The sequence below is a fragment of the Panicum virgatum genome, chromosome 4K, assembly GCF_016808335.1.
Source record: "Panicum virgatum strain AP13 chromosome 4K, P.virgatum_v5, whole genome shotgun sequence".
Classification (NCBI taxonomy): Eukaryota; Viridiplantae; Streptophyta; class Magnoliopsida; order Poales; family Poaceae; genus Panicum; species Panicum virgatum.
The window spans coordinates 29,262,934-29,289,755 of record NC_053139.1 but is presented as its reverse complement, the minus strand read 5'-3'; the positions used below and the strand labels follow the sequence as shown (position 1 = coordinate 29,289,755).

General features: G+C 47.0%; 3 protein-coding genes across 3 annotated transcripts; 1 reads left to right on the top strand and 2 right to left on the bottom strand.

The window, feature by feature from the left end:
• The first annotated feature begins 620 nt into the window (after positions 1 to 620).
• LOC120704731 (GDSL esterase/lipase At5g55050-like) lies at positions 621 to 2,612 on the top strand. Its single transcript, XM_039989220.1, has 3 exons — positions 621 to 1,046; positions 1,110 to 1,240; positions 1,398 to 2,612. Exons 1-3 carry the CDS (start codon positions 782 to 784, stop codon positions 2,133 to 2,135), a joined length of 1,134 nt encoding a protein of 377 aa, XP_039845154.1. The 5' UTR covers positions 621 to 781; the 3' UTR covers positions 2,136 to 2,612.
• A 486-nt stretch (positions 2,613 to 3,098) lies between these two features.
• LOC120704730 lies at positions 3,099 to 8,678 on the bottom strand. The gene is made up of 5 exons (XM_039989219.1): positions 8,263 to 8,678; positions 4,864 to 6,796; positions 4,699 to 4,759; positions 4,391 to 4,614; positions 3,099 to 3,380 (listed from the first exon to the last, which is right to left on the bottom strand). The coding sequence occupies exons 1-5, from the start codon at positions 8,408 to 8,410 to the stop codon at positions 3,326 to 3,328; spliced, it is 2,421 nt and encodes an 806-aa protein (XP_039845153.1). The 5' UTR covers positions 8,411 to 8,678; the 3' UTR covers positions 3,099 to 3,325.
• Positions 8,679 to 14,912: 6,234 nt separating this feature from the next.
• Positions 14,913 to 16,252, bottom strand: LOC120704729. Its single transcript, XM_039989218.1, has 3 exons — positions 15,983 to 16,252; positions 15,491 to 15,768; positions 14,913 to 15,404 (listed from the first exon to the last, which is right to left on the bottom strand). The coding sequence occupies exons 1-3, from the start codon at positions 16,026 to 16,028 to the stop codon at positions 15,153 to 15,155; spliced, it is 576 nt and encodes a 191-aa protein (XP_039845152.1). The 5' UTR covers positions 16,029 to 16,252; the 3' UTR covers positions 14,913 to 15,152.
• Positions 16,253 to 26,822: the final 10,570 nt, after the last annotated feature.

The following is a 26,822-nucleotide window of genomic DNA, read 5'->3' as shown; positions in this document are numbered from 1 at the left end:
GCGACGAAAGGTCATGCGCCTGAGGGCTGAGGACCAGGGCTCGCTCACGATGCCTACGACTCCTCCGCTCATTGCAACTAAGAGACTGTTTGGCTCCAGGACTTTTTTCAAAAGTCCCTATCACATCAAAAGAAATCTTACTATTTTATATTATTAAATAAAATCTGTTTATAAATGTTTTTTGACAGCTGAGTGCTTTTTCGCGAGACGAATCTAATGAGCCTAATTAATTCATAATTTGCTACAGTGATGCTACAGTAACCGTTCGCTAATCATAGATTAAAATACCTCATTAGATTCGTCTCGCAGTTTAGCCCCAGGATTCTGCAGTTAGTTTTATAATTAATATTTATTTAATACTTCTAAATACTAAAAAGTCCCTAGGACTTTTTTGAAGTCCCTGTTTCTGACCACCCCCTAAGACGCCTCCTCCCGTCTCCTTCCTCTCACCGAGCTGCTGAAGTCCAGTGACGTCACGCTTACGCAGGATCCAGGTAACGCTAAAAATTGTCAGCGTCACGCGTCCGCGTCAGCGCGCGCACGTGCCTGGTACAAGTCTACCATGGCACTATTACTACCTGCCCCCCTACTCCATCACTGACGAGTCGCACAAGGTTGGCGAGCATCAGGCATCTAATCTCTTCCCTAAAAAAGGGAAAGAAAAGTATGCAAGCAATGGCAGCTAGCATCGGAGCTTATTAACACCGGCTTATATATTATTGTCCTAAAAAAAGAAGCGGACTAGGAGTAGCTAGCTGCAAAGCAGCTCGATCAGCAAACGATGGGGGCTCGTCGGCGTCTCCTGCTGCGCCTTCTTCGCCTTGTGGTATGTGTGCAGGCGGCGGCGCTCGTCGGCACCATCGCCGCCGCCGCCCGGCCGCCGGCGATGTATGTGTTCGGGTCCTCGATACTGGACGTCGGCAACAACAACCACCTGCCGGGGGCGGCCGTCGGCAGGGCCAACATGCCGTACAACGGCATCGACTTCCCGGGGTCCATCCCCACCGGGAGGTTCAGCAACGGCTACAACATCGCCGACTACGTCGGTAAGTATTTTCTAACCATGTGTTCATGGGCCGTACCGCATCCTGAGTCTGTATGTGCTGCAGCAAAGAACATGGGATTCGCGTGTAGCCCTCCCGCCTACCTGTCGCTGGCCTCCTCCGGCGACCTGACCACCACCGCGCTCAGCAGTGGCATCAGCTACGCTTCCGGAGGAGCAGGGATCCTCGACTCCACCGTAAGTACTAGTTCGAATTGGGATCAATCAAAACCTCAAAAAAGGGGGAAAATTTCCCTCTCTATTCCCTCCGTTTTTAAATGCAGAACAAACTAATTAGTTCATTTTTTTAAAAAAAGATTAATTGATACGCACGCACATGCATATACGTATGCAGAACGCCGGAAACACGATCCCGCTGTCGAAGCAGGTGGAGTACTTCGGCGCCACCAAGGCAAAGATGGTCGCCGCGGTGGGCCTCCGTGCGGCGAGCGCCCAGCTCTCCAGGTCCATCTTCCTCGTAGGCATCGGCAACAACGACATGTTCGTCTCCGCGATGGCGGCGCGGGCGCAGAACAGGTCGGCTGCGGACCGAACGAATGCCGCCGCGCTCTACGTCAACCTCATCGCCAACTACTCCGCCACCGTTGAGGAGCTCTACTCGATGGGCGCCAGGAAGTTCGCCTTGGTCAACGTCGGGCTATTGGGGTGCACGCCGGCGGCGCGGGTGCTCGGCCCGGCGGGCCCCGCCTGCTGGGAGGACCTCAACCGCCTCGCCGCCGGCTTCAACGGCGCCCTCCGGCCCCGGCTCGCCGGCCTCGCCCCGAGGCTCCCCGGCCTCGTCTACTCCCTCGCCGACTCCTTCGGCTTCACGCGGGACGTCCTGGCCGACCCGCGGGCGTCGGGGTACGCCGACGACGTCGCCGGCGCGTGCTGCGGGAGCGGTCGGCTGGCCGCGGAGGCGGCGTGCTCCCCCAACGCCACCACGCTCTGCGCCGACCGCGACCGGCTTGTCTACTGGGACGTCGTGCACCTGACCCAGCGGACCGCTTCTCTCGTCGCCCGGGCATTCTACGATGGGCCGGCCAAATACACCACACCCATCAACTTCATGCAACTGGCCCGATCCAGTTAGGCAAAAATAGTCATTTTAATCTCTCAACTGTCAATTTTTAAATTGATCAATATAATCCCTCAACTTTCACTTTAGGGTCATACCTGTCCTTACGCTAATATTATAATCTATAATAACATAAAATAAATGCAAAAAATCTTCCCTTCTTAAATTTCGCTCTTCATGAGCCCGCAATACAATGCATGTATGAATAAATAAATTTCTATGCTCCAAAATTAATACTTGTGATGTTCAACTCCTAAACGCATTGATGCTCATACCACTACACTGATTTGCTTGAATTTTCTAAATATTTTTAAGTAATAATAAACTGTTGAAGAATTTAGAAGGGACAAGAGTAAAGATGACTTTTTCCATAAATTTAATGTTATTATGGAGTATAATATAGCACAAGGGTGAGTTTGACCAGAAAATAAAAATTGAGGGACTATGTTGACCTATCTGAAACAAAAGGATGAACTTAACCCTCAAATAAAAGTGGAGAGACCAAAATGCTAATTTTGCCATCCGGTTATTATTACTGAAACTACGGAAGCGTTTCAGTTGAGAGCAGACTGAGAATCTGAGAGAGCAGAGCAGGACAATTGAAATGGAGAATCACGAAATGAGAATTCAGAGAAGCTTTTGCTCTTGTTATAGGCCTATTCCTGAGTTTCAATCGCAGTAGCAATTTTACTTCCCTTTAATTTATGTATCGCCAGTACTGAGAAAGTGAGAATGATGTTAGGCGGTTGCAGGTCGGAACTATTCCTTTTTCTTAAAAGAATATTTTTTTTACATTCCTTGATCAGCTCTTAAATTCCATAGCTACTAATAAGAACATAATTGCTGTAAGAAATAATCATGACTCGTTAATTCAACATGAATAACTTAATTATTACTTCCCTTTTTGCTAATTGGATACATTTCGTACTATGCGACTAGATAATTCCTTTGTTTGTTTTTTTTTGCGTAACAACCAAATGAAAACGGGAAATGTTTTAGTAACATTCAATGCATCAGAAGATTACAAGAGTACCTCCATATGACTGAATTATGCCTCAGCTTAAGGGGAAGACAATCAAGGGGGAAAAAGAGACATGGAACTAGCATCACAAGTTCACAACTGAAGTAACCTGCACTAGACCTGAAATATTTCCATCCATTTGCCTTCCGAGGTTCAGAATTCTAGTTGTGCTGTATTTGACCTCTCACTGGATGAATCTTGGGACTCGCATGCCAAATCCTCGCCCCATTTTCTCAACTCTGAACATTGAATGAAAAAGCGCGTACACTTCAGTTAGCATGGTGAAACTTAAAGCTGTGTGATCCATGCCCCAAAAACCAATACATAAATTCAAGAAATTAAAAGGCATGACTGTCTCTGAAAAATGAGAATCATGTACGTCACCACGCCACATACCAAAGTACTTGCGACAGCATAAACAAATTAGTCATAACAACTAGAACAAACAACCCTCCCAGTAACATGTGCAGTAAAAATTTAGAGAACTATCATTGAAAAAGGGACTTCAGTTCAGCTAAAAGCAACCAGTGATGCCAAACCATCTTGACAAAGCCATACACGTGAATCACCGATTAAGTAGCTCTTAACTTTTATGAGAAGCCCTCACAAGATTTATAAAAATTGTCCTGCAGGCAGGTGTACAAACCTGCACTGAATTTTCAGCTGAATATTATGTTATGCTAACTGTGCAATATGAGATGTGATCATCTGCCATTTTATATATTAACAGTCAAGATTTTTAAAGCGGTAAGGCGAGGCAAGGCGATGGGGAGCCGCTCAGTCGCCTAGGCGGGCTAAGGCGAGCCTTAAGCAAGGCGATGGGAAACCACCTTGTCGCGGACCCTGTTAACAGTGCTGCCTTAACATTTGTAAATAGTAAGTTTGTTGTTAAGCATTATATGTTGAGATGAGAAAAATGCAGTGTAACCAATACTAAGGAAAGTGAAACGGGTTAGGGCAACTTTTTAAGGTGGAACATGCAACCCATCGAACAAGAAAGATTTTGTTGTTTGACTACATTGATTCTTGAATATATTTCAGAAATCATAGAAGGATCAAATTCAGAGAACTATAGTTTTTTTTTCAGGCCTTTGCTTGACATTTTCCAGGCAAGATGTATATAAATATATACAAGGGAACAGCAGCAACTTAGAAAGAAATTCGCAGAAAGCACAATATGGTAGCATACTCGCAAGAAGTTTTGATTAATGAAGCAATGGAACAAGACTTCTTAGTAAGGGATACTTACGTTGGTGCAAGCTTGCCAAGGCCATAAAGTTCTTCACCAGATACTTCATCTGAAACCTTTCCAGAATTTTCAACTACATACGATCTGCCAGGGGAATCAGAGAGTCCTCTAGTCACAAGCAAATCCAAATCCTTCTGATGTAGTTCTCTTCCATTAACAAATACGCTAGTGTTTCCACCAGCACAGTTCTTGGGCATGGGGTAATTAAACTCTGGAATATAAGGCTGCAAGCAAAATATGCACTTTGAGCTTTGATCACCATGGTACATGATACAGAAATGAACAAAATACATGAGAGCAGCTCTTACAGGTATCATGCCAAGGCAGGGACGCCCCATAACACCCCAGAAGCCAGCATGGTAGTCATACCTGAGTTAAATAGCATCAAGATCGTAGTTGTGTTGGAATTATTCCCCTTTCAGGTTTGCAAAGAACAGTTGAAATGTAAAAGCCATAACTCAAAAGAAATTTACCAATAATCACCAGGGCAGATTGCTCCAGCGAGCTTCTCAGCCTTCCTAACCGCACGGTCAGAGATAGGAAAGCCATTCACATGCACCCTTGCTCTTCCATTGCGTGTTCCATTATTCATTTTGAAGCTCCTTTTTATGAGATTGGTGATAAAAGAATCATTGCCCTTTGTTGCTCTACTGCGGCCAGTACCATGTTGCATATTTAATGCGTCTTCTATGTACCCAGGATCATCTAACTCATTGTCTGGAGATTGCATCTCGTTTGATACGCATACATGTTTAACCAAGTTCTGCTTGCAACTTTCAGTTAGTAGTATAACCTTTTCGTGTTCAGAATGAGCACTTCTACTTCCCCCTCCAGAATGTTCAGATGGAGATGACCCACAATGATCGCGATGTGACAAACTTGGTACATGCGAGACCACATTGTGTTCAGGAGGAAGATCCCTTGAATGGGAAGTGTCCTCAGAATTAGTTCCTAGTGGGGTATGGTTGTTCTCTGACTCGCTCAAATTTGAGTGCAGATCTTTTTCTTGAGACGCAGGACTCCCATCAGAAAAATGATAAGCGGGAATGGACCTCTCGTCTGGAGTATGTTCATTGGTTCTCATGTTATTTTCCTGACCAACAGATAAATGTGAGCTAACTGCAAATTCTGATACGTCGAGCCTGTTTCCATCAAGCTTGACTAGAATTGCATGTGAGCATGATCCACACCGCAATTTATACTCCTTTCCTGACAAGGATTGTTTCTTTGGTATCTGAAGCACTTCGTAGCAATTGTAGCATATGGTGAAAGGGGCACCACCTGCAACTGGTTCACAACTCTGCGCAGGCTTCTTGCTTACATTGGCCCTTTGGTGATTCCGCTGCAAGGTAGTATTGGTGCCTCTTGTACAGGATCTTTGCTGACCAAACAAGGGACTGTCCACAGGATAAGCCCCGTAACTGTTCAGAAGATACGGTGCCCTTTGATCATTGAAGCCCAGGTGGTTTCCCTGTACAGGCAAGAATTCTTGGTGGCAACAATGCAAGCAAGAACAAGCTGCTTGGTGATAGAAGCCATCATGGCGGCAAGAGAGGAGAGGATCAGGATCTTGCTGTCCAAAGAAATAAGTATCAAAATTTCTCCATGGATAGAGGCTAGCAGGATAGCTAGAGGCTCTTGCATGCGGAATGGGCTCTGCATATCCAACAAGGTCGTGTTGTGCTGGCAGTGCAGCATAAACACGAGGAACGCTGGGACTTCGCACATTCAAGGATGGAGAGTGATGTGAACCATTCCGATGCAATTGAGGTGCATCATGCCTCAATTGACTCAATCGGTCAGAAGTACCATATGAACTTGGGGCACCTGGTGCTCTATTAGTTGGTGCACTTCCACTTGGCCCGTCGGTTACCTTGCAGGATCGCTGCACCTGGTCTCTCAACTCATCAAGCATTCTCAAAATCTCAGCACGGTCTTTCTCAAGTCCCCTAACTCTGCTTGGACCATCTAAGTTTCCTTCACCGGGGCATTCCCTAGTAGTACTTCTGTATCTCTGCCTCAAATGGTAGTCAACAAGGCCTTCTCCCTGATAAGCATTGGGTGGAATGTCATTGATAGGAGACCTTGGGGATATGTTTCTTACCCTCACCGACTGCCCCGCTTCTCCATTCTCCCAATCACGAATGTGTCGGTACTTTGCCTCTTTGCCATTATCTCTGACCGAAGTGTTCCGATTCGAGGGACTTGGCCCAGTCGGAACGCTATCATGGTGTCTGTAAACTGGTTTGCTACGTACATCAGCCACTGTACTGGTTTCGGACCTATAAGCAGTGCTAGCTCCAGATTTGGTTGCAGATGCCTCTGGAACACACTCTAGAACTTCAAGGTATTTCACATTTCCGTCGTCAGCATCATGTGAAGATTCGGCTGAGCTCTTCTTCTTTGCTGCAAGATTTTTAGCATAGGAGATGTTATTTTGAGATTTGGATTACCATTTATGACAATTTAATTAGCTGTTAAAGAAATGGAAGGCCAATGACCACCAAGTCATGTTGATTTTTTTTTTGAAAGCACCCAGGAGCACTGGGAATAATGTAAGATATAGTTGGGCACCCAAGCTGATCGCGCGCTCAACACAGATGGGCTGCCGGAAAGTCCGAGGACGCGCCTGCCGGGGCTTACACAAGCATACACACCCACACCCACACCACAGGAGCCCCAACACCCCTCTGGGGAAATACCCCCGTGCGACACCGGGGTTGCTCCCGACGGGAGTCGAACCCCGGTGGGCGGGCTGGCCACCGCCAGCGCTCACCACCGAGCTATCAGCTCGTTCACATGTTGAAATATTTAACGAGCTCAAAACGATGAGCCAGAGAAGACAGGTTCTGCAGGACTGGCGCCAAAGGCGCAGCTCTGGCTCCCCATTGACCTCAAAAGCAACCTTGAAAAGTATAACCGGGGCTAAACAGCAGCTAGGATTCTAAACTAATCACTGGTGACAGGGTATATTTTATATAAAAATCACTGAATCAAGTAATGTATAGTACACAGGTCAAATTCAACATTAAGTTTTCTAAGCCCAATGCTTTCAATTTAAGAAGTCATAAGGATAAGTGCTGATAACCCGATAAGACAGCAATATCCGCACCACCAAGGCACATGCTAGACTCTGCCTTAGTACATTGTGTACGAGCAAATAAAAACGTGACTCCTCCAAATTAAAATCAACCCGAATTCCGAAGGGCAACAATATGCTTTTAAAGGGATCCTGAAAAGGCCAAGCAATAATTTTGATAAATATTAATAAGTTTCATTTGTTTCTAAGACATGAACGAACGAAAAAACAAACAAATATTAAGAAGGTCAGGTTTGTTTGTTAAAATGGATTATACATTTCTTTGGGAAATCAAAAGACTACATTTGCTCCTAGAAATGGACACGTTTCCTGGAAAATCCAGAGAACATCTGTTCCACAAATGGAGCAAACATTATAACTCCAGATTCCAGAAGATTACATTAGTGCTCTATATAAGAAAGTAGTAAAACATTTTGTTTGCTAAAAGAATCAGACGATTGCATTTTGGTAATAAAAGAAGTAAGCATTTTTGTAAAAAAAATTCAGAGGGGCATTTTATTTAAAAAACAGACTAACCATTACCGCGCATGACCATATATATAAACCAATCGAGGTGTGAGGTCAAACTCACTGACATAAAAAATACAGCCATGTCACGCCCCATTTGCCAAAAAAAAAAGGAGGCTCAATCGCAATCGTCATGCAGAGATAAAATCCATTGTGCATGCCGGGCAATGGAAGACCGAATCTTGTGCCAGCTTGGGAGAAGATGCAGACGTCATGGTGCTCCACCTTGCGATCACTAGGAGGAACAGCAGGAGCAGAGACGCACCTTGGAGGGCGGCGCCGCATCCGCCGCAGACGTAGACGGAGTAGCCAGGCAGCTCCGGCAAGAACTTGTCGCACTTGGGGCACCGCACCACCCGTATCCGCGCCGCCGCCTCCGCAGCAGCAGCCGCCGCCAAGGCCTCGCCTTCCATTCCCCTCGGCTCTCTCCTCCTCGCCTGACAACTCCCTCCTCCTCAGCGGCTCCGGTCACGAGCACCGCAGCCGCCGCCGCATCAACCCGAGAAACAAACGAGAAGATCGCGTCGTACACCTGAACTGCCGAAGCCTGAAGCCCGGGAGGGGAGAACGGGCGCGCGGCGCGGCGCCGGCTTTGCTGGTGGGTGGAGGTGGTGGGACTGGAGGGAAAAGCGCGGAGGGAGGGAGGGGAGATCAGGCTGGTGGTTGCGAATTTAATTCGGCTCGTCACGGGGCTGCCTCTCTGACTCGGACGCGCAGCTTTTCCCGCTGCCGCCGCGGCTCTCGTCTTTCCCGCTCGCCGACGACACGACGGCGCAAGGGCGCGCACGGGTAAGCAAGAAATTTACGCAACCATGGGCCTACTGCGTCAGCTCGTAGTATTTTTTTAAGAGCAAGGATTATAATTTAGCCAGCTGAAGGCTGTAAGAGGTGCCATGTCATATAAAACTAGCAACATAGAGCTAACTAGTATAATAAACAGCTCAAAAGTTGACTGCAATAGTACACAAGCATTTAATGCCTGGTATATATGTGCACACAGGATTGGAAGAGGCAGCAAAGGTCAGCACTTTTCCTCCATCGAAGCATTCAGCCCGGCGAAATGCTAAGCGCCGGCACTCTTCTCTCTCTTATTTCCTCCCTCCTCCACGTAAGCTGATTCTGAGGTGGAGTTTTATTTCGCCGGCTGAATCATCCTTATAATACTTGCTCTAATCTGCTGCTGCTGCAGTGGCTGTGCTGCGCGTCAGGCTGACCTCCTATTCCCTCTGCTTCTGCCCTAGATTTTACTCCGTGTCGTTGTCTTCTCCGTAGGAAACCATCAGTCAATTTGTTGGGCTGGATGTGTTTGGTGGTAGGTGCTGATTTATTACGAGCGAAAAGTACTATTGGTTAGCTGATAGTTGGTGGTTTATGTTGATTTGGTGTGAGAAAAAAATACTGTTGGCTAATTGAAACGAACAGAGCGAAAGAATGGTTCGTGTCCCGAACTGAGTACAACAGGGCCAATTTAGTTTTCAAAATTTTTCAAAAAATTTTGAACACTTTTTCAACACTAATTAGAAGTATTAAATATATATATAATTAAAAAATAAAACTAATTGCACAGTTTGGATGTACATGGCGAGACGAATCTTTTGAGCCTAATTAATGCATGATTAGCCATATGGTCAAAGGCCTCAAAAGATTCGTCTCGCGGTTTTCAAACAAGTTCTGAAATTAGTTTTTTAATTAGTGTCCAAAAATTTCTCCCGATATTTGGTCAAGTATTCGATGTGACACCCAAAAATTTTTATTTCACCAACTAAAGCTTGTGCCATTTTCCAACCAGAAATTACAACAGATTTTTTTTTTGCGCCACTCGTCTAGATACAGCTATAGAATCTGTTTAAAATTACAACAGAAATTGTTTGCGGGCGCAGCACCACCAAAGCAATTCCTGAAGTCGTACATGAGCAGATGAGTTTTTTTCCAGCTGAAGCAATTGCACCACCAAAATTACGCGGCGTTGATGTTTGAAACAGTGTGTATATAATTAAATACATATTACCTGTGATGTGACTCCTGCTCCTGAGTGAATCGTGATACGCCAGCATGGATGAACAGAAGAGTGAAGAACAGGTCAGGTGGCTGGCTTGGAGAACAAACCTACTCCACCTCCACGTAGAGGCAGCTGGAGAACAAGTCAGTCAGATATCTATGCGCGCAAGGAGGAGCGCGTCGTTGACATTGCGAATCAGTCAGCTCGATTTACTCGTTGTCAGATCAGCGGGTTCACTGGCAACCACGCACCACGAATGGGATCGCTTGGAACAAGTAGAAGACAAGAGCGAGTAAAACTTTGAGGGGCAGTAACTCGTCTACTTTGGAATGCGTTTTTTGTTTTTCAAAAAAAAACTTTGGAATGTACCACTAGTCTTTCTTTTGAGAGAAAAATGCGTGTGTGGAGTGGAGAAAACAATTGGCACATCACGGGATTGTTATAAATCAAATCCGTAGAATTACATCTTGAAAATGGGAATTGGTTAGTTTGCTGCTGCCACTGCCATTTTCTTTTCAAAACAAAGGAAAAAGTTGATCCTTGGACCAAACTTGATTGGAGTTTCTTTCCGTCCGTTGCCGCGGCAAGCATGAGGGTTCCATTTATCGCTAGCGTGGATGGAGAGACCAAGAGGCCGCGCCGGGCGCCGGCGACCGGGGCCCCCGAGCTCCGATCTGCTGACCGCCTCGCAGCCTGTAGCCTGGCGGGCCCCGGCCGGTGAATGATCAGATCTCGCAGGCAGCAGGCGGGTCACGTGGGCGATGGATGGATGGATCATTGGAACCGCGCGCTGCCGTGCCCCCCGCGCGTGCTGTAGCGCGGCGCAGTGGCCGCCGCAGCAACAAGAAGCCAACAGCAGCGGCAGCGCATGCCATGCCATGGAGCGACGCTGCAGGAGCGCCAGGCGGCACAGTAGCGTGGGAGACCGTGAAAGAGCCAAGAGGGAAAGCAGCGGCCGGAAAGGCACGGGACCCGCCGGAGCCGGAGCTACAGTGGCCGCTGGATGGATGCGCGGCGGCCAGAGAGGTCAGCTGCGCGAGCATGTTCCCACTGCAAGTGCAACCCCGTCACTTCGGCCGTGGAAACGATCGACCCAACGGAGCTTGCATTGGTTGGCCAGCAGCAGCAGGACAAGGTTGACGATGGACCATTGAGATCAGATGGATGGCAAAACAGCAAAAGCAACAGGCCGACCCGGCCACAAAACCTCCGTGATCACTCACTGGGCATGGCCAATTTCTCCCCTCTTTATCATTTCACATCATCATAGATATAATTTGATTTGAGATACAAACATTCGTCGCCCATTTTTGTTTAGATTACAAAAATAGCACGCATGGGAAAAATGCAACTTTTGAATCAGAACGACAGAACCGAGTCAAAGACGATCAAGAGAGCTAAATAAATCACATAATCAAGTTCCTTTGTCTCTCTCATTCCCCTCCTCCAACTACAGTTCCAAAGAGGCGAACCGGAGGCGACAGCCGTTCCGGCGCCATTTTCTCCGGTTCCCTCCCTTCTCCGGCGGCCGCGCTGGTGCCGGAGAGGGAGGGGAACTGGGGGATTTGGTAGCCCGGTGTGTATAACTCCTATACTAGCTAGTTCTAGATAGAGTAGCTTAGGGTTTGGGGGATTTGGTAGCCCGGTGTGTATAACTCCTATACTAGCTAGTTCTAGATAGAGTAGCTTAGGGTTTGCCGGTGAGGTGCCGCTGTCGAATCGTGCCGTCTGCGGGCGGTGCGTGGTGGTGACGGGGACTTCATGGCGGCTAATTTTGCTCCCGACGATACATCCTGGTCCGTCTGTGAGGGTGGTCCTCTTCTGTTGCTGTGAGCTCGGCGGGCGGGGAGTCTTCGTCTCTGATTTCGTTGGCGGCATCAGAACGAGGTTAGTTTCCGGCTGCACTTGTTTGGTGGAGGCGGCGCGGCCACCATGGAATAATTTCCCCCAGGTCTTCGTCCACCTCGCCGTCATGAGCTCTGGCGGCGGTGGCGGATCTGTGGGGCTCGTCCGGCTCGGATCTGAAGACCCTCTACGGGCTTCAGTTGGAGCTGGATCGGGGCTCTTCCCTTGAGTTGTTGCTGGTGCCGTTTTCACCGGTGTTGGGGTGGCGCTCTGGTCTTCAAGGATGGCGGGTGTGGGCGGAGTTGGGGCCGGAGCAGAGGAGCCCATGGCTGTGGTCACGTATCGCGGATTTCTTGCAGCTTTCCAATGTTTAGGGTTCGCTCTTTGGTTCGGCATGGTGATGATAGGCGATGCGAAGTCCAGGTGCCTTGCTCCATGGCCAGCATTTTCTTGGTGTCGGCAAGTTCTGGGAAATAAGATGAATAGTAGCGGTCAGGACCTTGTTGTAATTTCTATGTTACTCGGGGACCTTTCTGCAAAAAAGGATTGTACTGTGCCTTTACTTTAATATATGCTGCAATCCTTCTCGCAAAAGAGAGAGAGAGCTGAATAAATTGGAGCCAAGTTTGGGTCTCTTTGGTTGTCAACAACCTAATACATAGTTTTCCAAAAAAAATAAAAAGCCTAATATATAGACCCATCAGGCCATCAATTAAACTCGCTATGGATCTTCAATGGGGACCTGCAAGAAGCTGCTGCTGAGCCCATTGACTCCTAGTGTGGTCCTTTATCCCCTGGCTATACATGCATACGTCAGCAATGGTCGACGTATGCTATTGCGTAGTAGCTTTCTATCATTTACAGAGGTTACAGAACACTAGACGGCAGCTAGCTAGTAAGCTATTGATGTTGCAGTGGTGGAGATTGCAGATGCAGCGATCGACGTGAACAGAAGGGGTGCGAAATAAAAGATGAAGAATGTAACAAAGAAAAGACAGGGTCATCTTTGTGCAAAAAAGATCACAAATATACCCCGCCATGAAAAGCTCCATACACATTTCAGATGCAACGAATTCAGCAACAGACCTACTTTAATTTGGGCTTGAACTTTCGTTCGAATTTGGGCGGTGCAAAGTTGAAATTGGCCGGTAGGGAAGAGAGGAAAGTAGGAAACTGGAGACAACAATCTTTTACTGTATTCTTTTGAGACGAAGATGCCCGGATTCCCTGTGAAACTTCCTCGCAGGAAAGGCCAGCAGGAAAAGGGGGGTCACGTCTTCTCTGCCCCCAGTGCAGGAGGCCAGGACCCAGGAGCCCATTACGGTTCATTCTACTCTCAGATATGCTCTGGTATACATTTTCGTGCACAGGGACCAATGCAGCACTGTTCTTTTATATGAAACAAAAGATGCCCACAGTTCCATCCCCCCCCCCCCTTCACTTTTGATTATACTTGATGAATGCATCTTTAGGAATAATTTCACCTTTAGCTTTGAAGTACTCTTTTTAAAAATGTAAAGCCAATGTCTGGATCTTTTTTTAAGGACTAAGCCAATGTCTGGATTGTTTGGGCTCAACTGGAGTTCTGGCGCACTCACTGTGCACTGGCCGCATCAGACATCACCGCCGCTTGACTGCTTCCCAAGTTACCTGTTGCATTGCAGTGTAGCACTGCCTGTGCTAGGCCTGTGTTGCTGTGTCAGCACGTGTGTGTACAAACTAAAGGTGATGTCTTTGCTGTAGCTCCTGTCTTCCCTTAAACAAATTGTTTCTTTTTTTCAGCTTTCTATTTTCGAGCCAACGTTGCATGAAAACGATAACAAAACACTTTGGCGACTTCTCTTACTTCTTTGTCCCCTTTCATTTTTCGTTTTCGTTTTAAAAAAATGGTAGTATTCTGGTTTTCGACAGAGCCTTTAAGCCTTCAACCATGAGGAACAACAACTGGCAAGTGGGAATCCCATGCTGTGCATCAGTTGCAGTATTCCACTAGGGCTTCTTAAATGTTTGTTCCGATCCTGGTTAGTGCATTCAGACAATGACAGTATCTGAAACGTGATGTGAAAATTTAGCATACTTGGAAAGAAAATCGGGGTTCTACACATGCAAACGGAAGATAGGTAAGCGTGCTATCTTTCAGCCCACCAAAACTCACTATTTATTTTCTTGCTCTCCTCTATACTCCGGCCACCACCACCATTGCCCCCATTGTGTTGCCTCCTACCCTGCCGTTGGCGCCTCATCAGCGCTGTGGCTGCCCTATGACGCCCTCCCTCTCCTTCCTCCGCCCGTAATCAGCGGCTCCAAGCGCCTTACCGCCTCGCCCATTCACACGGCCACCACCTCAACTCCATCTGTTGCTCAACAAGATAGCCTATGGTTCCATCATCGATGCTTCCCATACGGTTATCTCCCACCTCCCCGGCTGACGGATCTTGTCGCCATCTTGCCCGCCACCACCGCCGGACCAATCGCCCGCCCTAAGCTCCTCTCTAAGCTCGTGGGTACCCCAACCCAAACCTCAAAACCCTAACTAGCAAGCTCGAGTGGTGGCGCATTGGCAGCACAAGCAAGAATGATGAAGAAGCAAGTGGCCGTGCGGGCGAGCGAGCATTGCCATTGAGAAGGAGGAAGAAGTAGTAGATCGAATTATTATTAGAGTAAAATACATGGGCAGTCCCTTAACTTGTCAAGGTGTGTCATTTAGGTCCCCACACTCCCAAATTGCAGAATCAGCTCACTCATCTTGGCTTTGGGTGCCATCACAGGTCCAAACGGGCTTTGACCCGCTGTAGAAGATGATGCTGCAGGCCAACCTGGAACCAACGTGGGAGGAGGGGGGGTGAGTTGGCCTTGTAAATACGCAGAGACACCCCTATCTGCTCTTAGTTCGATCACGTGATGGCGATCGTTTTGCTAATGACCCCTTGTAATATATGGTGTACACTTTTAAACGAGCTGCACTCTGCATGGTGTAATGAAACATGCTCTGTTTGACTAAAATTTATTGGAACGTGTCCAGCTTGATGAATGTAATGAAATTATGACAGATATAATTTGATCTCCACATATTGACTAGTCACAAGCATGAAATGCATTTTGCATTGGATATGACAGATGAGTAATGCTCTTAAACCAAGATAAGCACTACATAACTTAACACATTGTTTGATGCTGGTAGCGTGACCTTAAACTAGTGCCCACCACCTTACATAAATATTAGGACAAGACAGACCATCCTCCTCTGCCTTGCACAAAAGTAAACAGCTATCTATCATTCACAAAAGTAAACAGCTATCTCTCAGTCTTGATCAAGTAGTCCCACTCTTTGCTGCCGTCTTTTTCTTGCTAGATGTAGCTCCAGTGTTCTTTGCTGCAGTGTTCTTCTTGCTTGCTGCAACTTCAGTGTTCTTTGCCACCTTTCTCTTCTTTGTAGCGGCAGCTTTGCCTTGCTTGGTGCCTGTTGTAAGTGGAGAAGACCTTGCAATGGGTCTGTTGGTCATGATGAAGTCAGGATCTGGCAATGGCCCTCGTTGTTGTGAGAGAAAGCTAGGCTGAGGCTCCTGTATCAATGATAGATGCTATTAAGCTGTGCCGCACTATTGAATACAAATATCTGTAACAATGATAATTGGCTCAGCTGAGTTACCTCTTGCATCATTTGGCTCAACTGAGTGCTACTAAGATGTGGAAGCATTTGAGAACTAGAAATCTCCTTCCCTGGTAACAACCAATATATCTTCAAGTTTCCAGTCCTTAAGTACCCTAGGTCCTCAACAAACTGATCCAGCCACAGCGGAGACCAAGTATCTGTCTCCACATGATCAAACCAACTGACTTTCCCACTCACATATGATCTGAGATAGCCATGCCCAACAAAGAACCCCCGATGGTGAACCTCAACCGAGAACTCCTCTTTACCATCATCTAAAAAAATGCATAAAGACCCAATCAGCTAAGCAAGACGATGCAGATTCACTGTCAGAACAGAAAATGTCTAAAATTTTTCTACGAAAATCAGAACTTTCCAAAACCCTAGCAACAAAAAAAATCATCCTTTCCTACAACAACCATGTCACTATGGCGCCCACAGCATCGATCTAGAACACATAAAGCATGGAAATTTGGCTTCTTGACTCACCATACACAGGTGCAGTGTCACCATGCTGTCGCAATCTCGCCACCATCTTCCACCGCTGTTGCCACTGTCTTGGCCAGATTGAGATGCCCACCTAGCCCCTCCACTCCTCGCCAACCTATGTCTGTGATCGCCGGCGACCGGCAATAGCCGCCACCGATCGCCGGCGACCGGCAATAGCCGCCGACCTCGTCCCCTCTGCAATGGCCGCCTCGTCCCCTCCGTAACAAATGAATACGAAGAGGTAGGGGAGACTAGAATGATAGAGGAATAGAAAGATGGGGTGTCTGCGCATTTATTACAAGGCCAACTACCCCCTCCCACGTTGGTTCTAGGTTGGCCTGCCACATCACCTGTGATGGCACCCAAAGCCCGTTTGGACCTGTGATGGCACCCAAAGCCAAGATGAGTGAGCCGATTCTGCAATTTGGGAGTGTGGGGATCTAAATGACATACCTTAACGAGTTAAGGGACCGCCCATGTATTTTACTCTTATTATTACAACGCACATGAATCTCAAACAATTTTTTTCTTCTTCCAAAAAATGGATAGAATTCCTAGAAAATCCATATCATTGAAGCCCAATCTTTGAAACTCAAATTGTCAGGGCTGGCCAGATTGCCACATATTTCTGGCACAACCTGAGCCACATTTTTCTCTTCCAAACAGGCCCGGTCCATTAATAGCAAGATCCTCATCACTACTTTTTAGAACGTGCTACACACAAATAACTATTTTTGAGTGTCTAGGTTCCGATTAGTTTCTCAATGAACCATGTTGCGACAAGATCAAATTTGTATTTTTGTACAAAACCGCAGAAATAAAAAATAGCAGAAATAGATTCACTGAGAACATGAAATCAATCAGAGAAAAAAACAAAGGAAAAGAGGGGGGACTATCAGATCTGGGGCAGCGGGATGCTCCCAGGCGTAGAATGTTCTAGAATAATGGATGGCACGTGAGTCATACCTTACGCCACTATAGCTACTCGGACATACATAGAACTAGTCTGAACAGAAGAAAATTACCCGAGTAGTACTCAGGTAGGACTCCTAAGCTAATATTTGGCTAGAATTTACATATAACCATGTCCCCCCATACTATATAAGGGTGGGTATGGACCCCCTCCAAATATATAACATCTAAGTCAATACATACCAACATACAGGACATAGAGTATTACGCATGCTGCAGCCTGAACTGTCTAAAGTTTTATATTCCTTACACCATTAAGTTCTAGATCTCGGCGACCCCGGACCTCACCTAAAACTAACCACCCTGGGGTATCCCTTGGTGAGATTGGCGGCTAAACACCAACAGTGATTGAATAATTGATTTATAGTCCCCTGCTATATCAGTCAGATCTTCCAAAAAGAAGCAACATCCTGCAGCACTGCGGCTCGCGTATTCTTCGGGAATGACTACTCATCAATCAAGTAAAAACTATCTCTGTATGAATCAATTTCTCAGCTTAATGAAACGATGCAACATCAGATTGGGTAGTTGGGAAATCCTAGTGAACATAAGCGAAAAAACATTCGATTTGCTCAACCAATCACCAGCGGGACGTCAACCAAATAATGGGTAATACAAAAAATAGAGGAGACCCAAATCAAAGTACTAATCATATCTTACATGCTGCTTCTAGTCTATACTATAAAAATAAAAAACAATTGAAAACATTTCTCATCCAAAATAGGAATGAGCCCACCTTACCACTCACGTTGGACCTGTGTGTCAAGAGTCGGAGGGGTGCAGGAAAGGTAGAGCTGTAGAAATCACATGTTGGTGCCAAAACATAATTTTTTTTTATCACCACACCCCTTGTACCCACCCGCCGTACCCGCTGGTCACGTTGTCATCATTTCCTTTCCTTACCCGCTCGTGGGGAGCGCCAACCGACCAGTGGACAGATGGTCCGGGGCGAGGGGAGTAGATCCCACATTGTGGGAGCTCCGTTGGTGTGAGGGCCCCACCGAGATGGCGTGGCTCCTGCGAGGCGATATGCCAGCGAGAAGAGGGCGGCGGCTCCGGCGAGGTGTGGTGAATCCGGCGAGCTGGGGCCTTGCCGCCAGGGCAACCTAGGCGGAGTGAGGAGGCGAGGATCGCCGTGGCCATGCACATGCCGGACGTTGCGCTGGAGGGAGACCACGCGGGGGACGGCAAAGCAGGGGCGCCTTGCGGCGTCCGATCTCTCCCGAACGCTCGCAACGGCCGAACGCACACGGGATGAGGCGCTGGAGCTCGGCGCGCGTGCTCCGACACCCAGGGCTGCCACCTTCCAATCGATGCCTTCCTCTGCGCGAGCAGAGGTGATGCCGTGCAGTAGCTGGCAGCAAGCGGAGGGAAGGCCACACGGTGGCTGGCGGCGAGCTGAGGCGAGGCCGCAAGGAGCGCAGCGGCCGACACGCATGCAGCCGAGGAAGGATGTGGATCGGACCAGCAAGTGCAGCTACGCAGAGGATGCTGTGTTGCGGGCAGTGCTGGAGGTGAAACGAAGAGGCGGAGAGGAGAGCATGGGCCGGTGTGGACCTATTGTTCTTGAAGGGCAGCGACCACCATAGTTTGCTCTGTGAATCTAAAATTCGAGCTCCTGTTCTTGAAGGTTTTTATGCTTCATGGATTTTGTTGTGTTACATTGACGATTTAAATCTTCCTAGATTTTGATTCTATCCGTTTTCAGTTTATCATGTGCAGACTGATAACAACTATGAGCATACATTCACCACTATGAATGTACACACACCCTCCAACTATGAGCAAATGTGGATACGCTTTCGGGATGATGACGCTCATTTCGGCAAGTAAGAACCGAGTAGGTTGACACCATTCGCATAGTATGAGGCTAGGTCCGGCCTGGGGCTTGCAGGTGTGGTACTAACCTTGCAGGATGATAGAGGTTAGTGTAAGTGGGAAAGGTGATGACCTACTTGAAAAAGATTTGCTAGGGCCCCGACTACTCCCAGGGGCCGGTCATGAGAATTCAGGGGCCTGGGGTGAAATAAAAATTCGAGGCCCTTCTGGTAATACACTAGTAATAATGATGTTGCTGATATGTGTTTTAACGTATATAGATTTTTGTATCAAATAATCTCTTCAATCATAGATAAGCACCGTAAAAACAGGTTCATCATTCATGACTAATGTCAATGGCTTCTGTGTGATTCTATAACCTTGTCTCCTCGTCATTTTCTTTCTTCTTTTCTCCAAGCCAAATGCATATTTTCAACATGACATGGTGTATGCTGAAAATTAAAGAAAAAAGATTACACAATTTTCTCTCCGTGCTATTTTCTATTTTGCCAAAAATTAAATAACATAGTACGATAGTCAGGATTTAATGATCAGTTGATCAGCAAAGGAAGGGTCAGAGGCAGGCGGTGGAAAGATGGTGATCGTCGCTGAGCGCCTGATCAGTGATCCAAAGAGGCAAAGACAAAGAACTCACAACAGAGTCATCACGATCTTTACAGACTGACGGAGGACATCCCGGCAAAATGGCGTCAAGGCATCTGAAATCTTGCCGGCGGCCACCTGTCGCCATTTTCTTTTTTATATCTTTTAAAAATAAAAATTTCAAAAATATATGTCCGTTTTGAAATATTTCAAAAATACCCCCCGGTCGCCCCCCATAGGGCGACAGGCTTTAAGTGTAATTTTTTTCAAATTCGCAATGAAGTCCCTGGAAAAAAAAGAAAAAAAAGGCCCTGTCGCCCCCCCAATGGGCGACAGGGGCCTGTCGCCCAGCCCACGGGCGTAGCAGGGGGGCCTGTCGCCCCCCCGGCGGGCGACCGGGGTATCCCCCCTATAAAAGCTCCAGCCCTCCCCTTCCCTCCTCATTTGAGCCCGAAAATTCCACCAAAAATCCATAAAAAAAGAGAGGAGTGAGGTGAAGGAAAGCGGCGAAGCCCTGCCGGATTCAGCACTTGTGATCTGCAGGTTAGTACATTTAGTTTATATATTGTTAGATTTAAGTACTACGTATTTAAATATGAGTAATTTAAGTAGGGGTGAGTAATTTAATTTAATTAGTGCTATAGTAGAACCATTTAAGTAGGAGTTCAATGATACTTTAGTTTGTAGTTACGTAGTAGTAAATTAGTTTAGAAAATTAGTTCTACGCATTTATTATTACAATTGCAGTACTATTAGAGACGTGTTTATAAATTAATTATGATTTAGAATAGAATTTGGCATATGCAGTATAGAATTTGAGTGTCATCACGTAGTTATGAATACTTATACGTTGTAGTTGAATTTCATACTTAGTTTTTACGGATTATTGAATAAGGTAGTGAAGTAAAGAGTATAACTCGATAAGTATTATGTGATATACAGATATGTCGAGCAAGATGCAGTTTCAAGTATTTTATGGTGAATACAATGTTATGTATGGGCCAAATGGAGTAGATCTTTCTGCCTTTAAGTGCACATCTAGCGGCATAGATAAACCTCTGGAAAGGAGTTTTGGTTCCATATGTAAGTGGCTGCAGCGTGGGTTCCATGTTGATCCGTTGACACATGTGATCACTGTCCAGTCTCTTGTTAATTGGGAGGTAGAAAGTGAGGGAATTAATGATGATACACAGCACTGATGACTGGCAGAAATACATGCAAGCAGCTCTAGAGCGTGGGTGGCCTCTGGCCATTCTTGTTCAAATTCAGGAGAAGACACAAAGTGAAATCCAACATTGTGCAGATCAAGGAACTCCGAGTATTCAAAGAGAGACCAATTATGTTGAGCAAGATGAGTCAGAAGAGACAGAGAACCAAAACATGGGACCACAGGGCCTTGCTGATGAGGGAGAAAGGATACATAGCATTGTGGACGAGATGGAGGCAGAAGACCAAACCGCAATAGAGATGGAAGAATATGAGGACTCTTCTGATGACGAGCAGTACTCATTGCCAAAAGAGTGGAAAGAGCATGATTTTGGCAGTCATGTCGCAGAAGATGTACGAAATCAGGAGTGGGAGTACAGAGGGAATGAGGTAGTGCAAGGTGCAACATATCCAAACATTGAAGCCGTAAAAGATGCTGTGAGACTATGGACAATCTCATTGAAACGAGAATTCAGAGTCGTAAAGTCTTTACTAATAGGTGAAGTGTGTGAATGCTGGATGTCCATGGCGAGTACATGCATTCAAGGGAAAATGGAAGTCAAACTGGAAATGTTCCATTGTCACAGAGCACACTTGTTTGCTGTTAGAAGTTCTTCCCTCGCATCGCAATATATCATGCGACTTTGTTGCAAAGCAAATGTATGGGTTTATTATGGACAACCTAAATTATGAGCCAAAAATGATTGTTCGACACATTGAGCAGACTTACCAGTACACCATCAGTTATTTGAAGGCATGGCGGGCTAAACAAAGGGTGTTCGAGATGCGGTTCGGCACATATGAGGCATCATATGATAACCTACCTCGTATGTTATCCCAGGTTGCTGATAGAAATCCTGGAAGCTTTTATGACACATACCTTGTACCAGCCGTGACTAGGGGACAAAGAATTATGCAATGAGCCTTCTTTTGATAGGTGCTTGTGTTAGAGCATTTCAGTTTTGTCTTCCGGTGATCTGCATTGATGGCACATTTTTGACTGGAAGGTATAAAGGTCAGATACTCACCGCAATCGGTGTAGATTGCAACAACCAAATTGTTCCGCTCGCATTTGCATTTGTTGAGAATGAGAACATAGACAGTTGGTATTGGTTCCTTGAACGAGTGAAGATTCATGTTGTTGCTGCACGTCCAGATGTGTGCCTTATTAGTGATAGGCATGCAGGTATCCTGCAATCAATACTGAAATTGCAACGTGGAACTGCGACAACGCCTCCATTATGGCCTGATGTCCAAAACAGGTGGTGCATTAGGCATATGGGTGCAAACTTCTATGAACACTTCAAGAACAAGGATCTTAAGAACCTGTTTAAGAGGTTGTGCACCCAAAATCAACAGAGAAAATTCAATGCATTATGGCAGATGCTTGATCAGTTGACTGCAGAGCTAGTGAAGGTAAGGGCATCAGGAGCAGGCACGAGTCAGGCTGCAGAGGCTAGGGATTCAATTGAGAAGCCATTTTCACATTGGATTCGAGGTGCACCTAAGGAGAAATGGTCATTCCTTTATGATACCAACGGAATACGATATGGTATTCAGACAACGAACCATGCAGAGTGTTTCAATATGGTTATGCGTTCTTGTCGTGCCTTTCCACTTGTGGGGATTGTTGAGTTCATCATGTATGGGTGCATGAAGTATTTCAGAGAGCGTTACACGGCTGCAAGCATAAACATCAGCAACCCCCAAATTCAGTTTTGCAAAAGAGTAACACAATATATGCAAGAGAAGATTGAAAAGGCCAAACTGCACCGCGTCATATCCACAGGTACAATGGAGCATAGATTTGAGGTTCTATGCAAGGATAAAAGTGGTCGTGGTATCCATAGAGATAGGGTGGTACAGGAGAGTTTGATTACAGTTGATGGCAAAGCCTTCTGCTCCTGCATGAAGCCTAAGTTATTGCATATGCCATGCTCCCATCTCATTACGGCATGTGCAGAGTCTGCGTTACAGCTAGGACTATTTGTTTCACCGTACTTCAGCAAGGAAGCAGCTGTATCCACATGGGGACATGAGGTATACGGGATTGGAATTGTGGGGCCTTTCACTCAGGATAATGAGAATAAGATGTTTATTCCTGATCCAGCCACTAAGAAAGGCAAAGGCCGCCGTCAGACACGTCGTATTCGGAATGGTATGGACGAGTCGGAAGCAAGCAAGGCACAAAAGCGTTGCAGCCAATGTGGAGCATTGAGTCACAACTACAAGAAGTGTCCTCAGAATGCACTTCACGATGCTGCTGACGTCGGTCCTTCCGGAAATCCCAGATATGGAGCACCTCCTACGTTCAGACGAGCATCGGCGAGAATTGCTCGTGGAAGGCATTCGGTGTCATGATCCACAATTGTATTTCATTATTTGTAATATGTAGTAATGAAATATGGCAGGTATGTAATGAAGTATTATTGTATTTATGTGTCCAGTTTGTATGAAATATATATTTACCTATGTGTTCTCATATATTTTTGAATGCAGGTATGGAGATGGACTCCTTGCTAGACCCAATGATCGACTCGAGCCACATTCTTACTTTGCAGCTGTTGAGCACCGAGCCCTAGAGGTGCTACGTCCTCGTCCACCCGGCGAGGCGATCTCTATACACCACGATTGGTGTGACCGGTATGTAATGAAATATTATTGTTTATCACTTATGTATTCGCCGGTATTCCTTTGTTTCGACATTTTTTGTTTTTTTGCAGGTTACGTGAGGCCGGCCTACTGACTCTGAGCTGTCTTGTCGAGGTTGGGCCTATTCAGCTCGACCGATCCCTCCTGACGGCGCTCGTTGACAGATGGAGGGCGGAGACACACACGTTCCACCTCCCGTGTGGGGAGATGACTCCTACGCTGCAGGACGTGGCCTACCTCCTCGGCCTCCCTATCCCTATCGTCGGGGAGGCTGTAGGTCCGCGTGTGGTGGCGGCCTCATGGAAGGATGAGCTGGAGGCCCGTTTTGCCCTGGTTGACCGCGTGGAAGAAGCAGGTCCGATCAACCCGCACCCACGAGCAGCAGGTCCTTCGAAGACCTGGTTCCTACAGTTTACAGTACGTATTCATTCCATATATAAATTTAATTGTTACAATTCGCATGTTCCATTGATAGTTGAAACCATTAATCTTAATTGTTTATGCAGCCTGCCCTGTTGGCTGCGGATGCCGACGAGTACAGTGTGACCAGATCGCTGGAGGCGTACCTACTTTGGTTGTTTGGTTACATCATGTTCAACAACACTCATGGCAACTCGGTCGATAGGATTCTCCTTCCGTATGCACGGGAGATTGCGGATGGGGACGAGGACGTACCGCCCTACAGCTGGGGTGAGGCGGTACTTGCAGCTACTTACCGTGGACTCTGTGACGGCTGCATGAAGACACAAGGGAATGCTATTCTGTCAGGGTGCCCACTACTGCTACAGCTTTGGTCGTACGAGAGGCTAGCCGTTGGTCGGCCCTTTGTCAGCCACGAGCCTTACCACGGGGGCATGTACGGCGACGAGGAGGACGAGAGGCCCACTATGGGAACTATCTGGATCTGGCGTCAGGTACGTTCGCAACAAATCTAATTTTATTATTCATTGTTACATGATGTATTAGCGCACTTTTAATTTTACTTATTCGGAATGCAGAGGTCCTGGGCACATGCGCGGGTTAGACGCGCATATCCTGAGTTTGTTTCGGAGCTCGACATGCTGACGCCCGAGGACGTTGTCTGCGAGCCTTACAGCCCAGAGGCTGTGGCTACCCGTGCACCAGCAGGCCTGTCTTCGCACTGCTCCACGAATGCGAGCCTGTGGCTTACTTCCGCCGTCCTGGTTTATGACATCGCGGTTGAGGCATATTGTCCCTGGAGAGTTAGAAGACAGTTTGGGCAGCGCCAGGAGTTTCCGGTGCCCACCGCATTGGAGCGTGTCAGTCGCCAGGACCACAGGTAATTATGAATGAACTTGGCTCATACATTCGTGTTGAATCTAACGATTCTTCGTGGTCCACTTTGTAGGTTGTCAAGGAGTGGCTTGCCGTGCTCTGATGATTGGCTCACCAAGATCCAGCCGTGGGTGGACCAATGGGAACAGGCAGACGAGCTCTTGGTCCATCCAACAGGACCACACACAGACAGCTCCTTTAGGGCTTACCTCACTTGGTACTTACCCCGGACTCGGGCTCGTCTGGTTTTTGTTGACACTCACCCGCAGCCACACCAGGCGAGGCCTCAGGATGGCTATGGCCGGCACCACGTGGAGGCACTAGCTGGCGCGGTGAGTCTCTTGATCATATTTGCATATATATATATAATCATATTCATAAGATAATTCATGTGTTTGTAACTGTACCTTTACTGAATTGATGCAGCTTCGCCTTTGCAACATGATGGAGACGGACTGCTCGACTTACTTGACGAGGGTACGTGCCGGATCCCCAATGACCCAGTTTGAGCAGACAGAGGCATGGTCGAGGCAGCGTGATCAGTTGCGTCAGGTAGTGCACAACTTCGGAAGCCGTGTGCAGTATGAAGACAGCCACGGGTCGTCTCAGGCCTCGTCGTCGTTCCCGTGTCCGTCGACCATGCACGGGCCGACGTCGCAGTTCTTCCCAAGTGCAGGTAACGTACATATCTCTTTAAAATTACATCAAGTGTTCCTACATATTTACTAATATCACATACAGGATACGATCCAGGTACTGCGTTCGGCCATACTGGAATGTTTAGAGGGACGGCACCAGTTGGCGGACCGTATCTAGGGATGGTACCGGGGCCACAGATACCGGCCTACACAGGTTAGTTTATGTTTCGTATTTCGGTTTCTACATGGCATGGCAAAATATACGAGTGTACGCTAACATCCACATTTTTTGCGTAGGATTCTACCCCTATGCGAGCGCCGGACCTTCTTCTTCCTCCTTTCGACCAGATAACGAGACCTTCACCTTAGACGACTTCGACAGCTTGAGTCCAGAAGAGCCTGCCGCACAAGGTGACCCCGATATCTTGGGGTATTCACAGCTAGGAGGAGCACCACTTGGGATCTCTCAGCAGCAGACACCGCAGCCCCTTGCGCGTCCTGAGCGACAGGTGAGGTCTCCGGATGTTCTCACCTACTCCGAGGGCCATGTCCGTGCCCAGCAGAGGGCTAAGAGGGTCCGACGCCCTAGGGGTGGTTTGATGTATCTGATGTTTGTATCTCTGATGTTTATTTGTAATGAGATAGCTGTGGACCGCTTATTTGTATCTGATGTTTATGATTGTGGTAGGTTACTTGTCATTTGTTTCTATAGATACTATTGATGTGAACTTATTATGTTTGTGGGTTCCATAATGCTCGTGAAATAAGGGAAGTTCTTGCGATTTTTTCCCGTGATTTAATGAAGGACAAGTTAGGTGCAGTAGGAGTCAGCGGCTGAGATCATGCCGACGATGATAACGAATACACGCTCGAATAGCTCAAAATAGGTCCCTGGAAAAAAATAAAGGCCCAGGGGCCTGTCGCCCCCCCAACGGGCGACAGGCCCTTGTCGCCCGTTGGGGGGGGGGGCGACAGGTCCCCCCCATTTTTTTCTCTAGGGACTTCGTTGCAAATTTGAAGAAAAAAAATTACACTTTGGGCCTGTCGCCCTATGGGAGGGCGACCGGGGTATATTTTTGAAATATTTCAAAACGGACATATATTTTTGAAATTTTAATTTTTTTTTTAAATATAAAAAAGAAAAAACCACGCTGCGGCGGCGGCATCGGCTACTCACTCGGTCTCTTCAGGCCCCGAGCCCTCAAAAACAGAAGAAAGGATGCGGCCCAACGAGGAGTCGCTAGAGTGCTGACGGGATTTGGAAAACCACTATTATTTATGAGGGATCGAAACTGGCGACCAGAGGGGGGTGAATGGGAGCCGATCAAAATTTCTTCCAAAATCGATCCATCGGCCTATATCCCAAAATCACCGCAAACCCTATACCTAGGGTATGTGAGAATAGCTATGAACAAGCTATCTCGCAACATCACACCCTAGAAAACTTCGCGGAAGAAAAACTGGAAAAACTCCACAAACAGCAGCACACTGAGTCAGACCGGTCTGACCGCTAGCACATACCGGTCAGACCGGTCGGGCTGGAATTCAAAAATCCAGACCGGTCAGACCGGTTTCAGAGACCGGTCAGACCGGTCCCTTCCAGACAGCCCGAGACCAAAGCTTCAAAAGGCAAATCTTGAGCAAACGAAGTCCAA

Bases quoted from the DNA above. Each gene is read 5' to 3' on its own strand.
- LOC120704731 (XM_039989220.1), top strand. From the start codon at position 782: ATGGGGGCTCGTCGGCGTCTCCTGCTGCGCCTTCTTCGCCTTGTGGTA. The intron at 1,047-1,109 runs GTAAGTATTTTC...TATGTGCTGCAG, and splicing joins CAACATCGCCGACTACGTCG to CAAAGAACATGGGATTCGCG. The intron at 1,241-1,397 runs GTAAGTACTAGT...ATACGTATGCAG, and splicing joins CAGGGATCCTCGACTCCACC to AACGCCGGAAACACGATCCC.
- LOC120704730 (XM_039989219.1), bottom strand. From the start codon at position 8,410: ATGGAAGGCGAGGCCTTGGCGGCGGCTGCTGCTGCGGAGGCGGCGGCG. The intron at 6,797-8,262 runs GTGCGTCTCTGC...AAAATCTTGCAG, and splicing joins ATGCGGCGCCGCCCTCCAAG to CAAAGAAGAAGAGCTCAGCC. The intron at 4,615-4,698 runs GTAAGAGCTGCT...TTTTGCTTGCAG, and splicing joins CCTGCCTTGGCATGATACCT to CCTTATATTCCAGAGTTTAA.
- LOC120704729 (XM_039989218.1), bottom strand. From the start codon at position 16,028: ATGGTGGCGAGATTGCGACAGCATGGTGACACTGCACCTGTGTATG. The intron at 15,769-15,982 runs GTGAGTCAAGAA...GCATTTTTTTAG, and splicing joins TGACACTGCACCTGTGTATG to ATGATGGTAAAGAGGAGTTC. The intron at 15,405-15,490 runs GTAACTCAGCTG...TCATTGATACAG, and splicing joins TGAGCCAAATGATGCAAGAG to GAGCCTCAGCCTAGCTTTCT.